Raw genomic sequence first — 14769 nt, 5'->3', positions numbered from 1 at the left:
TTGTCATTGATAGGACCCAAGGAAGAACCATTTACAAATTTAAAGTGTCGTCTAAATTGATACCAGATTTTGAGCGTGTTAAGAACCACTTGATTATCGGTATATAGAGAAGGTGTTGTGGGTAAAGAGGTATAAAGTAAAGCAGGTACAGAAGATCCCTTACAGGATGATAGTTCCAATTTACACCAAGAGGATCCGGGGGATTTTAACCAGTAGCAAAGTTTATGAATGTGAGCTGCCCAATAGTAATTAAAAAAATTAGGTAATGCTAGTCCCCCACTAAGTCTGCATCTCTGCAGTAGAGTTTTACGAATCCTAGGTGGTTTTCCACCCCAAATAAAAGAACAAATTAACTTATCAAGTGTGTCAAAAAAATCCTTTGGCAGAAAAAGAGGAATTGACTGGAATAAGAATATAAATTTTGGTAAAATATTCATTTTAACAACATTGATCTTGCCGATTAAAGAAAGGGGGAGGTTACCCCATCTTTGAATATTGGTTGTAATCTTAGAGATAAGGGGAGTGAAATTCGCAGAAGCAAGGCTAGACAAAGAACGAGTCACGTTGACACCGAGGTATTTGAACCCTGATGGACTAAATCGAAAAGGCAAATCTGACTGTTGCATATGACATGCTGCAGTATTAATGGGAAAACACTCACTTTTCTCCAAATTTAATTTATAACCTGAAAAAGAGCTGAAGTTCTCCAGAATACTTAAAACAGCAGGGATAGAGAGTGAAGGATCAGATATATACAATAGCAAATCATCCGCATACAATGATAGTTTATATTCAGTTCTATTACGGATGATTCCTTTGAATAAAGGGGAAGATCTTAATGTAATTGACAGAGGTTCGATAGCAATAGCAAAGAGCAAAGGTGATAAGGGACACCCTTGGCGAGTTCCCCGTTCAAGGGTAAAATAATCAGAATAAACATCATTAGTATGAACACTGGCCTTAGGAGATGAATAGAGGAGGCGAATCCAAGAAATAAAATTTTCACCAAATCCAAATTTTTTTTAAAACTGCAAACAAGTACTCCCACTCTACCCTATCAAATGCCTTCTCGGCGTCCAAAGAAATCACAAGCTCAGGAAGTTCAGCAGAGTGTTTAGAGTAAATTATATTGAAAAGTGTACGGGTATTAAAAAACAATTGACGTCCCTTTATAAAACCATTTTGCTCTTCGGATATAATATGAGGAAGCACTTTCTCTAAGCGGGATGCAATTACCTTAGCCAATACCTTGACATCAGCATTAAGCAAAGACAATGGTCTGTAAGACCCACAGGAGGTTGAATCTTTGTCCTTTTTGAGAAGGAGAGCAATAGTGGCTTGTGTCATGGTTGGTGGTAAAGAACCACTTTCCAGGGATTCAGTGAATACGGATAGAAAGTAATGGTGCCAATTTGCCAGTAAATTTTTTTAAAAAATTCAATCGGAAACCCGTCGGGGCCTGGGGCTTTATTAGATTGCATGACATTAATTGCATTTAATACTTCTTCAAGAGAGAGTGGAGAGTCCATTTGCATGGCAGTAATAGAATCAATGACAGGGTTCGAAAGATTCTGTAGAAATGTATTCATTTTAGTGTTATCAGTAGGAAATTCAGATTTATATAATAAAGAGTAAAATGATTTAAAAGTAGCATTAATTTCTAAGGGGTCTGCAGTAATAGTGTCACAAGTGTTTTTAATAGTAGGTATCAAGCGGGAAGTGGCCTGTCGTCGTATCTGATGTGCCAGTAAACGACTTGCCTTATCACCATGTTCGTAGTATGAGCCACGGCTACGTAGTAGCAAGCGCTCTGCCTCTTTAGTTGAAATAAGATCAAATTCTGCTTGCAAATCGAGACGCTGCTTGAGTAGTTCTGGAGAAGGGTTCAATGCATATTTCTGATCAAGGTTACTAATCACAGATGTAAGTGCATTAAGCTTACCATTAATCTTTTTATTAGAAAGAGCAGAGTAAGAAATAATTTGACCTCTCAGGTAACATTTAAGTGTTTCCCACAGCAATGAATACGAAGAGGAGTCATTGTGATTAAAAGACAAGAACTCATCAATAGAGTTTGAAATGAGTTCACAGAATTCTTTGTCTGCCAAAAGAAGAGAGTTAAATCTCCAAAGTGGTGGGCTAGGTTTATAATCAGAGAGTTGAATATCTAATAATAAAGGTGAAATGGTCAGATATTACAATACCTAAATAGACAGAAGAATTAACACATGAATTAAGTGTACTATCAATAAAAAAGTAATCAATTCTAGAGTATGAATGGTGCACCTGGGAAAAGAAAGAGAATTTTTTAATAGATGGGTTACGGGATCTCCATGGAATCAATAAGACTATTCTGTTCCATAAAATCAGAGAAATGCTTTAGACATAACAGATCGAGTCAGATTTCGAGGATTAGACCGATCCAAGATTGGGTCAAAAACACAATTTAGATCCCCACCAAGGATCAGCAAGTGTGTGTTCAAGAAGGGGATGTTACTCAGAAATCTGTTAGCGAATTCAACATCATCGAAGTTCGGGGCGTATACGTTTACCAACAAAACCTTTTTTTGCATCAGGGTCCCAGCAACTATGAGATATCTGCCATTCCTATCAGCAATAACATCAGTGGATGAGAACTGAACTTTTTTGTTAATTAAAATGGCGACCCCCCTTGCTTTTGAATTAAAATTTGAGTGGAAGACTTGGCCTACCCAGGGGCAATGTAACCTACACTGATCTTTAACACGAAGGTGAGTCTCCTGCAAAAATACTAAATCAGAGTTTAAACGTTTCAAGTGCGCAAAAACCTTAGATCTCTTAACAGGATTACCCATACCACGTATATTCCAACTGATAAATCTGAGAGGTGTGCCTGACCCAGCAGTGCTGGGATATATATTGTCATTAACCATCTGAATAAAAAAAAATTAAAATGGTCATACAGAGCCGAGGTGAAACACCCTCAACCACCCCCCCACCCCAACAATGCCCTTAAACACAAATACACCCAAAGTCCCCATGTAACCCCAGAACAAAGGAGACAGCAGTGTTTCCCACAATAACCACAAGTTGTCCACAATAGTGTTGAACAACCCGGAGACCATGCCGAACCAGCAAAAGCGAGAGAGAAAAGAAAAAACTTCCCGCCGATCTCAACATTAACAAATGCGCATGAATACTGTAACGCACGTGAAAATACAAATAAACAAATAACAGTAGGTCCTCAGTCTTGCGCAAATAGATGCAAAAGCCATAAAATGAGAAAATACAAAATATGGTATAGTCTTGTTAACAATGTCCAGTAAGGTTGAGGAAAATAAATATAAATAAAATAAAAATGTACCTGCTACAAACAGACCAAAATTACACTAATTTAGTAAGTGTAGCAAGCCAGAAAAACATCTAATACTGAACAAATAGAGATTTAAGACTGGAGTAGAACAGATCTGAAAAGCTATTGAAGCTCACCCAGGAACCAAAGTTTTGACAAAGTCGCTGGCTTCGTCCGCAGAAACGAAATCCTTCTCAACACCGTTGTACGTGATGCGAAGTCGCGCTGGATGAAACAGACCATAACGCGCACCATCAATGCCACGAAGTTGGCGTCTGACCTCATTGAATGCAGCCCGAGCCCGAGCTATCTTGGCGGTGTGGTCAGGGAAGACTGAGACGGTCACGCCTCTGACTTTAATCTGTCGGAGCTCTCTAGCGCGGCGCAGAATGTCCATACAGTCACTGTGATAATGAAACCTGCATACAATGGCTCGCGGACGGTCACCAGGCTTGGGTTTGGGTTGGAGGGTCCGGTGGGACCGGTCCAAAAGCGGCTCCTTTTCCAGATTGAACGCTTCCTTCAGCAAGGCGGCCACAGCTGCAGTGGTACAGGTGTCAGGGCCCTCCGGTACTCCCACTATCCTAACGTTGTTGCGCCGTGATCTGGACTCCAAGTCTTCACATTTATTTTCCAGCTTGGCTACGCTAGCTGTGAGGCACTCGATAGTAGTTTTCATCTCGGCGATGTCATCGGAGCACTCAGTGAGTGCGTGCTCCATTTCTCCAACCGTACCTTTAAGCTTGGACATGGTAGCCTCGGTAGCAGCTTTATCATTCGCCAGCTGTGACTTTACCGCTTGCAGGTCAAGCCTAATAGTAGGCAGAGCATCCCCGAGTGTATCCTGGAGTTCCTTTTTAAAAATATCAGCAATCTCTTTCCTCACCGAGGCCAACAACTCGAGCTTAAGTGCATCGATGTCAAGGTTAGCATGCGCCGAGGCGCCCTCGACCTCTGAAGCAACAGATGACCCACTCGAGGGTGTGGTCGCGATTTGAGGACTAGGCCGCAGTTGTGTCTGAATAGTTTTGCGAGTTTTAGAGTTCTTTCCAGCCATCTTACGCAGTCCAGAGTTAGACTTCCTAACGAAAAAAAAATCAGCGGAGCAAGACTATGCTAAATATGTGTTGAAAAAGCGCAAAAGAATTACAATATTAATCAAAATCGGCAGGAGCTTCCAAACTCACGTCTTACTCCATTAGAGCTCAGCAGCGCCCCCCCCCCCTCTCAGCAGCGCCCCCCCACAAAACACTTCTGAGCAAACCTGAGCAGGCAAATCTGAACAGAATCACATTTTGCTATATATCTTGTTGCACAGCAATCTGAAATGCTGTTTTGGTCATTCTGTAATGCCTGAGCAAAGTCTGAGTGGTTTGGTATAATTCCCTCCCAGAAGCGCCTCACACAATTGCGTTCACAAACACCAGGCATCTGAATGAAAAATAACATGATATTGCGTTTCGTCTGCACACTCTGAGGTGCAAATAATTTATGATATAAATAAATTATTATATACAGTGGCTTCTACTGCAGCAACTTCCATATTTCTTAGTGATATTTAGTACCAGTTTTTCAGGAAGTGATGATTTTGTTCTCTTCGACTCACTGGATGGAAACAGTGCTTTATGCGCAAATGTTTTATGTGTATTCCAAATTTGCGCACATGTTAAATTCACATCTTTGGATGTAAAAATAGCTAGTGAGCGCTTACCATGATCAGCTAAATGCTGGATTTTCAAAAAGTGTACTGGAAATGCTGGATTTGCTGGAAGTTTACAGCACCATTGTTGTGCCATTGTTGCAGTAAACTTACACAACATTCTTGAACGAATTGCACGTCTATATGACTTTACATTTTCACACCCCTAAACATGACGCTGAACTGCACAACGTGTAATTGGTTGTTTTACATGTCAGTCAGATGTCCTCTTGGGCAATCCGTAGTCAATGAAAACTGCAATGGAGTCCAGACCTTCTGCTGTAAGTCTGAAGCGAGACTAATGTATTCTACATACACTTTATGTAGTTTGAAATATATTTCCCACCTTTGGGCCCACCTGCCCAAGACCTGGTGCTCCAGCAGGCCCTGCGGGACCTGGAGGGCCTCGATCCCCCTGTGACAGAAAATATCAACGCTCTAATAGAATAACATTTTTTTAATAATTCAAAGTGGTACATTTTCTGAAGAAATTGAGAGGGATGCAATCATCTTACCTTTGATCCAGGTAAACCTGTACCCTCTGGCCCAGTGTCTCCTGTAAGACCTGGAAGACCTGGTGGCCCCTATAGATCACATGAGCAACACATATGCAGTCTGCTATTATTGTATTTGGTATGTCAGATTAAATACATACTGTACAAATGTAACTATGATTAGCATGAATAATGTTCTTTGTAATGTTAATATTTACAGGTAGGCCAGGATAGCCTTCTCCCTTCAGTCCTGGTGGTCCAATGGGTCCTCGTAACCCCATTTCACCCTAAAGACAGACAAAATGGGTTATCTCAGTCACGAAAGCACAGTTGTAGGTTTCTGCTGGGAAGTCACTCTTACCTTCGGTCCTGCAATGCCTATCCCTGGTTCTCCAGCTGGTCCTGCTGGACCAACTGGCCCTGGATCTCCCTACAGCAAGATGAACATGGTATGAGATCTCCTGATGTGGCTCCAACAAATTTAAGCCACAATAAAAATGTAAAAATTAATCTTTTTTTAAGCAAGAATTTAGAATGGAAGTAAATTGACTTTTGCTCCAGAGGGTTTAAAAGCAGAAATTTGAAACTAACATTTTTGTTTATTTTTCAGTAATTATTCAGTAATTGCAATTTTTTTATTTTTTTTTATTTTAATAATTTCATTATTAAGTCAATCTTTCTGGGGTTGAACAATTTCAACTTTTGTGTTTTGTAGGTCATTGTGATTTTGCCAAGATATGTTGTTCCTGGATCAAAGTCGTTTGATCCTGGAACAGCATTCCTGTCCAAAAACAGTACTAACCCAATCCCTACCCCTAAACCTAACCCTACCCTTAACTTATCCCTAAAGTCAGAGGGAAATGATAGGTGAATAACACTGATGTAGAAGCACCTAACCCTTGTTGTAAGCATAAACTTGACATAAACTGTAAACCTGTCAAATCTCATTGGTTGATTGAAATGTTGCTCCAGGATCAACAAGGATGTTGATCCAGGAACATGTTCTACTTGGTGAAATCACATTCACCGTCCATTGTAAGTGTCTTACTAACTGCGTTACCATTACCCTTCAAATTGCGCAATTTAAAATTGCGAATTGAAAATGCACCCAATGGAATCAGGTAAATTTTGCAAAAACTCCCATATGTCGCAAAAACTTCTTTGCTCTTGCATGAGGTGGTTTTTCAGACAATTCGAAAAAGAAAAATGTACAGGTCACCTGACGTACCTAAAAGTCGATCATTCTTTAAAGATGGTGTGGTATGTTTGGACAGAAGATGAGAGTTCTTTATTAAACTCATAAATGACAAAAGAAATGGGAATGCTGGAAAGCAGATATAAGGAAGAAACGCCCAGAAACACCTCATATGTGGCCGCTCCCTAGTATAGGGGTCTTTCCTCGCCATAAATGCTTGGATAACATGTTCTCATCTCCTTTGATTAAAAATAATGGCTAGTGCAGTGGCTGCGATATACTTAAACCTACTAACATCAGTTGCCATGATTTTTGGAATGACTTAATGCAGTAGGAAAAAATTAAGTTTAAGTTGTAAAACATCGGTTAACAGAAACGGCGTAATTTCGCAATAGTTTTTTATCGACATTTAGAAATACTGCAAAAGTTTTGAGCAAATCTGTAATGGAAACCCAGCTAGTGTGATGATTTTTGCTTTTTATTTTATTGATAAAGCTTGTGCTGAATCCGGAACTATTCTTTAATGTACTTTAGCTCCTGGTATGCCTCTTCCTGAAGGCCCAGGAACACCTGGAAGTCCAACATTTCCTGGGTTTCCCTATTTTAAATGAAAGACACTGTTAGCAGCAGTGACAGAGACATAGGGCTTTTCTTGACATAGTATTTTGTGTTTGTTAAGATGAATGAATGAGTTGTTTTCACCTTTGCCCCTATTGGCCCAGCTGGTCCCAGTGGTCCTGGTTGGCCTCTGGAGCCCCTGTCCCCTCGATCCCCCTATTGAAGGAAGATACAACCTCTTTAACACATACTGCTCTCTATATATTCTTAATATAATTTTAGTAGGCATGGCACCTTCTCTCCTGGTAGGCCTCTTCCAGGAGCTCCATCTTGTCCTTTGGACCCTGGCAGGCCTAAATCACCCTAAAATCAACAAGATAGTATATAGTGTATTATAATATATGCCTGAATGCTTTGGATGTAATGCTATCCATCACTAACATGCTATTAAGAGCACCTTTGGTCCCATGGCTCCATCTTCTCCTGGTACACCTCGTTCACCTGGTAAACCTTGGAATCCAGGTTCACCCTACAGCATCAACCCATAAACACAACTCCGATTTCATTATTTGATATGTTCTTTCAGATCATGTCTAACAGTTTAGTTGAAACTACAACCTACTTTTGGTCCTGGTTCTCCAATTCCTCTTTCTCCAGTGGCTCCAGGATCTCCAGGGAATCCCCGTTCTCCCTGAGAGCAAACAAAACGAAAACACAGTGTTTAGATATCGCTCAAAAGTTTGCAATTGGTAATATTTTTTGTTGTTGTTGTTTTTGACAGAAGTCTCTTCTGCTCACCAAGACAGCATTTATTTGATCAAAAATACAGTAAAAACAGTAATAATGTGAAATATTAAAATTTCAAATAACTGTTTTCTATTTGAATATATTTTAACATGTAATTTATTAATACTCCAATCTTCAGTGTCACATGATCCTTCAGAAATGATTCTAATATGCTGATTTGCTGCTCAAGAAATATTTCTGATTATTATCACAGTTTTGTTAATTCATATTTTTTGTAAAAATCATGATAAATTTTTTTAGGATTCTTCAAAGAATCAAAAGAACAGCATTTATTTGAAATAAAAATTTTTGTTATGTAAAATATCTTTACTCTCACTTTTGATCAATTTAATGCATCCTTGCTGAATAAAACTCAATTTCTTAAAAAAAAAAAAAAAAAAAAAAAAAAATTCTCGTATAGAAGTGCAGTCTTACCTTTGGACCCATGAGTCCTATCCCAGGAATCCCTTTTTGACCAGGAAGACCAGGTGGTCCCTGAATCCCCTTTAGATATTAAGATGAAGGTGACAATTAAATGTTTCCAATTGTTTTGAAAAATAATAGCACACTCCTCAACACGCTGCATGATTTGAGGAATCATATTGTATATGAATATAGCACAAACAGTGTTTATTACTTAGGGTTAGGGATTTGTTTAAATCACTAACACTATAAGCATGTATGTGAGAAGCTTGCCTTAACTAGCATATAAATATTGGTATAAAAAACAGAAAAATAACATAACAAAATACTTTCTCTCCTTGAATTCCCCTGCCAGGCATTCCTAATGGTCCAGATGATCCAGGAGGACCCGCATTGCCCTAAGAGGATGGATACAGGGGCTTAATTTATTGCAAAATGGCCATTTATATGGCCAACTAAAATCTCACACAACTGCAACATACCTTTTCACCTTTGACTCCATAACCTGGGGGTCCACGTCCGCCAGTAGGGCCGACATAGCCACGGTCACCCTATGACACAAACACAAAACAGATTAAAAAGTGATATGTCAATGTCTTTATTCAAGGGAAACAATTACAAAGAGGAATTTCATATGATTTTAAATAAATAAAGGTTGTATATTGGAATCTAAGGTTCTATGAAGAATCTTTAACATCAATTGAATCTTTCCTTTTACCCAAAGGTTCTTTATAATGAAAAAAGGGTTCTTTAGATTATTAATGTTCTTCAGGCTAGAAAAAAAAATGGTTCTTTTAAGAACTCTTCTCTGAAAGGTTCTTTGAGGGACCCAAAATGGTTCTTCTATGGCATCACTGTGAAAACCCCATTTTGGAACCTTTATTTTCAAGAGTGTATGTTACTGACATAACTAAATTCATTCACTTTTACTGTATCGAAAAGAGCAACAGGACATCCTGCTAAACATCTCCATTTGTTTTTCACAGAAGAAGCAACGACTTAGGGGTTTGGAACAATGCGAGGGTGAGTAAATTTCAAAAGTTATCTTTCAGAAAAGGTCAGAGAGCCAATTGAAAAGGGAATGACCTAAAACTGAAGCAGGAACTGCAACTGTATCTGCTCACCTTTGGGCCAGGAAGTCCTTCACCTGGAGCTCCTGGGTTCCCCTGTGATCCCGGTAAACCTGGAGGACCCTTCATTGATGCATGTATCATTATCTCATTATAATCTGTACAGTAGATGCATGTTTTAAAGTCATACAAGAGGCTGTTTATACTTACAGGTAGACCTGGCTGACCTATGCCAACCTGACCTAGAGGACCTGGTCTTCCTGGGTTTCCTTTGTCACCCTAAAACAATCACACCTCAAATAACTATAAGATTGAATAAAATACATGCATGTAGGCGTTTACATTGTGATGAACAAGAACATCAAAGTACTAAAACCTCTGGAACAGGAAAGTACCTTGTTGTAACTTATTTATTTAAAGCCTCCAAATCACAGCATCCAATAGCAATAGAAAAGAAAAACCACAATTGAGACCTCTTTTATATATTGAGATCTCTTTTATATATATCTCAATCATTTATCTTTTGGCAGCAATGAGATTAAATCGAAAGCAAATGAAGACTTTAATTTTCCTCTGGAGACACCGTCACCAGTAATTTCACATGTGTCCCCTCAAATCTGTGCCAAGACACTTAAGTCTTTAGTTAAATGTAAGAGATCTTCAATTAAACTCAAACATTTCTAATTAAAGTCTAAATCGTACTATAGTTCAATAACTGTCTTATTTGTTTCCATTTTTCGTTCTCCTCTAATTTTAGAAGAAACATCCAAAACGTAGTCTAAAATCTGAGACTTGAGTGTTGATACTTAATTGAAACAAGTGAAAACCCCATTAAATCTCTTGAGTTATGAAAGAGCAACATCTGAACGATAAATGTTCCTCTGGGATTGTATAGAAACAACAGTAATGCCTGTAATGATTACACTACCGTTCAAAAGTTTGGGATTTGTAAGATTTTTTAATGTTTTTGAAAAGTGTCTTATATGCTTACACCAGGGCTGCATTTATTTGATCAAAAATGCAGTACTTTGAAATATTATTACAATTTAAAAGAACTGTTTTTGATGTAAATATATCTTAATATGTAATTTATTCCTGTGATTAAAGCTGAATTTTCAGCATCATTACTCCAGTCTTCAGTGTCACATGATCTTTCAGAAATCATTCTAATACACTTATTTGCTGCTCAAGAAACATTTCTTATTATTATCAATGTTGAAAACAGTTGTGCTGCTTCATATTTTTGTGGATTTTCAGGATTCTTTTGCATTTACTTGAAATAGAAATCCTTTGCATCATTATAAATGTCTTCCCTGTTCTTTTTGATCAATTTAATGCATATCTGCTGAATAAAAGTATTAATTTCTTTTTTAAAAGCTGGTTACTGACCCTAAACTTTTGAACGATTTATGTTTCCACTGCTTTAAACTTTTTTTTTTTTTTGTATAATATGAACTAAGTCTTATTGAGAACAACCAGCTGAAAAGTTTACCTTTGGACCAGGGAATCCAATTCCAATATCTCCTGGTGGACCAGATGCACCAACCGGCCCTCGATCACCCTAGGAGTAAAATGTAGGTCAGTGATTAATTTGGACATCATCTCCACATAAATTTAAAATTCACATAGATTTAAAGATGATATATTTGCTGTTCAATACTATAAACCTCATTAATCTTGGATGCATGTCGCAATGCAACTTTTAGTATTAACAACATCCTACTATTAGCGTGAGGTATGGTGAAAGGGTTCAGTACACATTTTGATCACCCAATGCATTCTCTCATGTATGTTCCAAATGACATTTACAGAGCATAAAAGCACCCCTTGTGTCTAGCAGTTTAGGGGTTTTTTGCATTTGAATGTGCTATTATATATTTGTCAGATTTTCAAAGCACTCTTTGTTAAAACTTCCTGATTAAACATGAGGCAAAATCTGCATTTAAACTGATATGGAAACATCCCTAAAATGTCAGTTCTTTACCACCCAGACATCTGTCTCTATTTAAAATATCAAAAATATCAGTTACAGACGTTTCACTGGCAAAGAAATGGATGATATGATCATACTTTGGGTCCTGCTTGACCCTCATGCCCCTGGTCTCCTGGAGGCCCTTTCAAACCCTGGTAAAATAAAGAAGAAACATGTTAAAATTGGTCTTGCATTTTCATGCATTATTTTTTTAATCATTACATTTTTTTAACAATTAATCAGCCATATGCCTATTATAAGCCATAGGTCGATATGGCACTTTTAGGCAGATGTAGATGCCTGTTAAACTGTGCTAATGTGGGTTCTGAAGGACCTGACCCAGTCAATCTGAGCTATTCCGTCTCTTCACTAATCCCACTGTACAAAGTCGCCCTCGGAAAAAGAAAAATATACTGCAAGCTTGGATTCACTGCTTTACATGTGTACATTAGTTTAGGATTATGAGCGATCTGCCGATCGCATTCCATAAGTGCAGAGCGGGGAAACAGCCATGGCCTGCTATGATCACCACATTTATGTGATGAGACAACGGGCCCTATCATACACCCGGCGCAATGCAACGGCAGGTGCAACGCAAGTGTTTTTTGCTAGTTTCAGTCCCGACACAGTTACTATCATTTTCATGTCCAGCGCCCATGTTGTTTAAATGGCAAATGCACTCGTGCCCATCTGTTTCTCCGTGGGTGTGCTGGTCTGAAAACAAGGTGTGTTGAGGTGCATTGTTGGCATGTTGCTATTTTGAGGCAACTGAAAACGATTGCGCCACTGACCAACAAAAACCTGCTCTAAAGTCAATGGCGCAGTATTTTGTTATTTAAAGAACGCGTTAGTAATATGCACCACGAGTACACTCTGCTTGTTACACACACAGGGAGGCGCAGCAGCAAATAAAAGGATTACAATGTAAAAGATTATTATTGTGTACATAAAGATAAAAATACCTACATGTCATAATGGATAGTCATTGCATTATTATTCGTCGAATAATGACAAATGAAAATGGCTAATTATTTGACCAATCGTGGCAATATACACATGTATTTAAACTGACTCGTCAGGTTGAGGGTGTCTATATTCCGCCATGTAAATAGCAATCCGGCATGGTGGAAGCACACCTGGCTTTTAAAAGGAATGGGAGATGTACCTGCGCCATGTGCTTCAAATAGGCCCTTAAAATAGGGCCCAACATATGATAAGACTAATGCATTTAGTTTTTTTAATCTATTTATCTGTCTGTCTGTCACTTTTAGTGAGAAACAAATCACAGTATTCAAATGAAAAGATCAGCCTTTTTAAAACTGCATACTGTACTACTGGTTTCTTTAGTCGCATGACATTTGTTATTCTCACCAAATTATTTTTTCACTTCTTAAATTATGATATTATACACACCTCTTTTTTTTTACATTTGTATTTTTTTTGCATCTTTGAAAAGTTACATTTTATAAGTTAAAAGTTAAAAAAATGTTTTTAAATAGTGGCAGCAAAAATAGCATTATAGTACTGCTATATAAATGTTATTAATTGTGTTTATAGTTATATAATGGTATGTATGGATGAAATATGCAATTATCATTTGTTTCATATTTTCAGAGAAATTAACACATATTTTACTGGCTAAGATGAATAAGATCACACAACTATTCATGATGTGTATTCATAAGTACATAAATTAATGAAAAAAGTATTTATAAAATTTAAGTGTGTATGAGTTCCATGTATAATTTTATTAATTCATAAAATAATTAATTGACAGAATTTTTAAGAATTCAGTTTTTCCAAACATCTCTGTGAGTGAAAATCTAATTAGAAGAAATGTTCTACTTTTTTGTAAATTATGCATACGGTGGTCAAGAGAACTGAACACGCTGCCAGAGAGATTAATGGGCTGCAACTGAACAAAACACATGCAAATAGAAAAAACGGGCAAAAAAAATTTGCAGCGGGTTTCTGTATTTGGTTGTGTTGTGAATATTTGCAGTGTTTCTCTGTATTTGGTTGTGTTGTGAGTATTCGCTGCAGGTTTCTGTATTTAGTTGCTTTGTGAGTATTTGTAGAGGGTGTCTGTATTTGGTTGCGTTGTGAGTATTTGCAGTGCTTTTCTGTATTTGGTTGCATTGTGAGTATTTGCAGCGGGTTTCTGTATTGGTTGTGTTGTGAGTATTTGCAGCACATGTATTGTCAAACTTTTCTTAATTTGCTGGTGTTTTTTCTGTTTGCATGTGTTTTCTTCAGTTGCAGCGCGTTGAGCTCTCTCGGCAACCATGCATAAAGGAATATACACAATCTTTAGGCCTACTGTATTTGGGCGTTGTTAGTATTTGCAGCGTGTTTCTGTATTTGGTTGCGTTGTGAGTATTTGCAGCGTGTTTCTGTATTTGGTTGTGTTGTGAGTATTTGCATCATGTTTCTGTATTTGGTTGCGGTGTGAGTGTTTGCAACGGGCTTCTGTATTTGGTTGCTTTGTGAGTATTTGCAGCATCTTACTGTATTTGGTTGCATTGTGAGTATTTGCAGCGCGTTTCTGTATTTGGTTGCACTGTGAGTATTTGTAGATCATTTCTGTACTTGGTTGCGTTCTGAGTATTTGCAGCACATGTGTTGTCAAACAGTTTTTGTTTTTAATTTGCTGGTGTTTTTTCTATTTGCATGTGTTTTCTTCAGTTGCAGCGCGTTGAGCTCTCTCGGCAACCATGCATAAAGGAATATACACAATCTTTAGGCCTACTGTATTTGGGCGTTGTTAGTATTTGCAGCGTGTTTCTGTATTTGGTTGCGTTGTGAGTATTTGCATCATGTTTCTGTATTTGGTTGCGGTGTGAGTGTTTGCAACGGGCTTCTGTATTTGGTTGCTTTGTGAGTATTTGCAGCATCTTACTGTATTTGGTTGCATTGTGAGTATTTGCAGCGCGTTTCTGTATTTGGTTGCACTGTGAGTATTTGTAGATCATTTCTGTATTTGGTTGCGTTCTGAGTATTTACAGCACATGTGTTGTGAAACTGTTTTTTTTTTTTTTAAATTTGCATGTGTTTTCTTCAGTTGCAGCTCGTTGAGCTCTCTCTGCAACCATACATGAATATACACAATGTTTAGGCCTACTTAAGACTCATATACAGATTATTCACAGAATCAAATGAAATAATCAGTTATTAAATAATTATCATCAAGTGATAAAGAATGAAAATACAGTTACTGTTATGCATCATGAATTCAGTTGAA

General features: G+C 37.8%; 1 protein-coding gene across 1 annotated transcript in view; it reads right to left on the bottom strand.

Moving 5' to 3' along the window:
- Positions 1-14769, bottom strand: part of LOC125242840 (collagen alpha-1(XXVIII) chain-like) — a 34540-nt gene that overhangs the window by 8837 nt on the left and 10934 nt on the right. Inside the window, exons 11-26 of the mRNA XM_048151835.1 lie at positions 11627-11680; positions 11049-11117; positions 9767-9835; positions 9611-9679; positions 8969-9037; positions 8816-8884; positions 8499-8567; positions 7900-7968; positions 7735-7806; positions 7572-7640; positions 7422-7493; positions 7249-7317; positions 5886-5954; positions 5743-5811; positions 5546-5614; positions 5377-5445 (exon numbers count right to left, since the gene is read on the bottom strand). Coding sequence (XP_048007792.1) covers positions 5377-5445; positions 5546-5614; positions 5743-5811; positions 5886-5954; positions 7249-7317; positions 7422-7493; positions 7572-7640; positions 7735-7806; positions 7900-7968; positions 8499-8567; positions 8816-8884; positions 8969-9037; positions 9611-9679; positions 9767-9835; positions 11049-11117; positions 11627-11680 — 1095 coding nt within the window. The remainder of the gene's footprint in view (positions 1-5376; positions 5446-5545; positions 5615-5742; positions 5812-5885; positions 5955-7248; positions 7318-7421; positions 7494-7571; positions 7641-7734; positions 7807-7899; positions 7969-8498; positions 8568-8815; positions 8885-8968; positions 9038-9610; positions 9680-9766; positions 9836-11048; positions 11118-11626; positions 11681-14769) is intronic.

The sequence above is a fragment of the Megalobrama amblycephala genome, linkage group LG13, assembly GCF_018812025.1.
Source record: "Megalobrama amblycephala isolate DHTTF-2021 linkage group LG13, ASM1881202v1, whole genome shotgun sequence".
NCBI classification, from domain to species: Eukaryota; Metazoa; Chordata; class Actinopteri; order Cypriniformes; family Xenocyprididae; genus Megalobrama; species Megalobrama amblycephala.
This window is presented reverse-complemented; position numbering and strand designations above follow the sequence as displayed.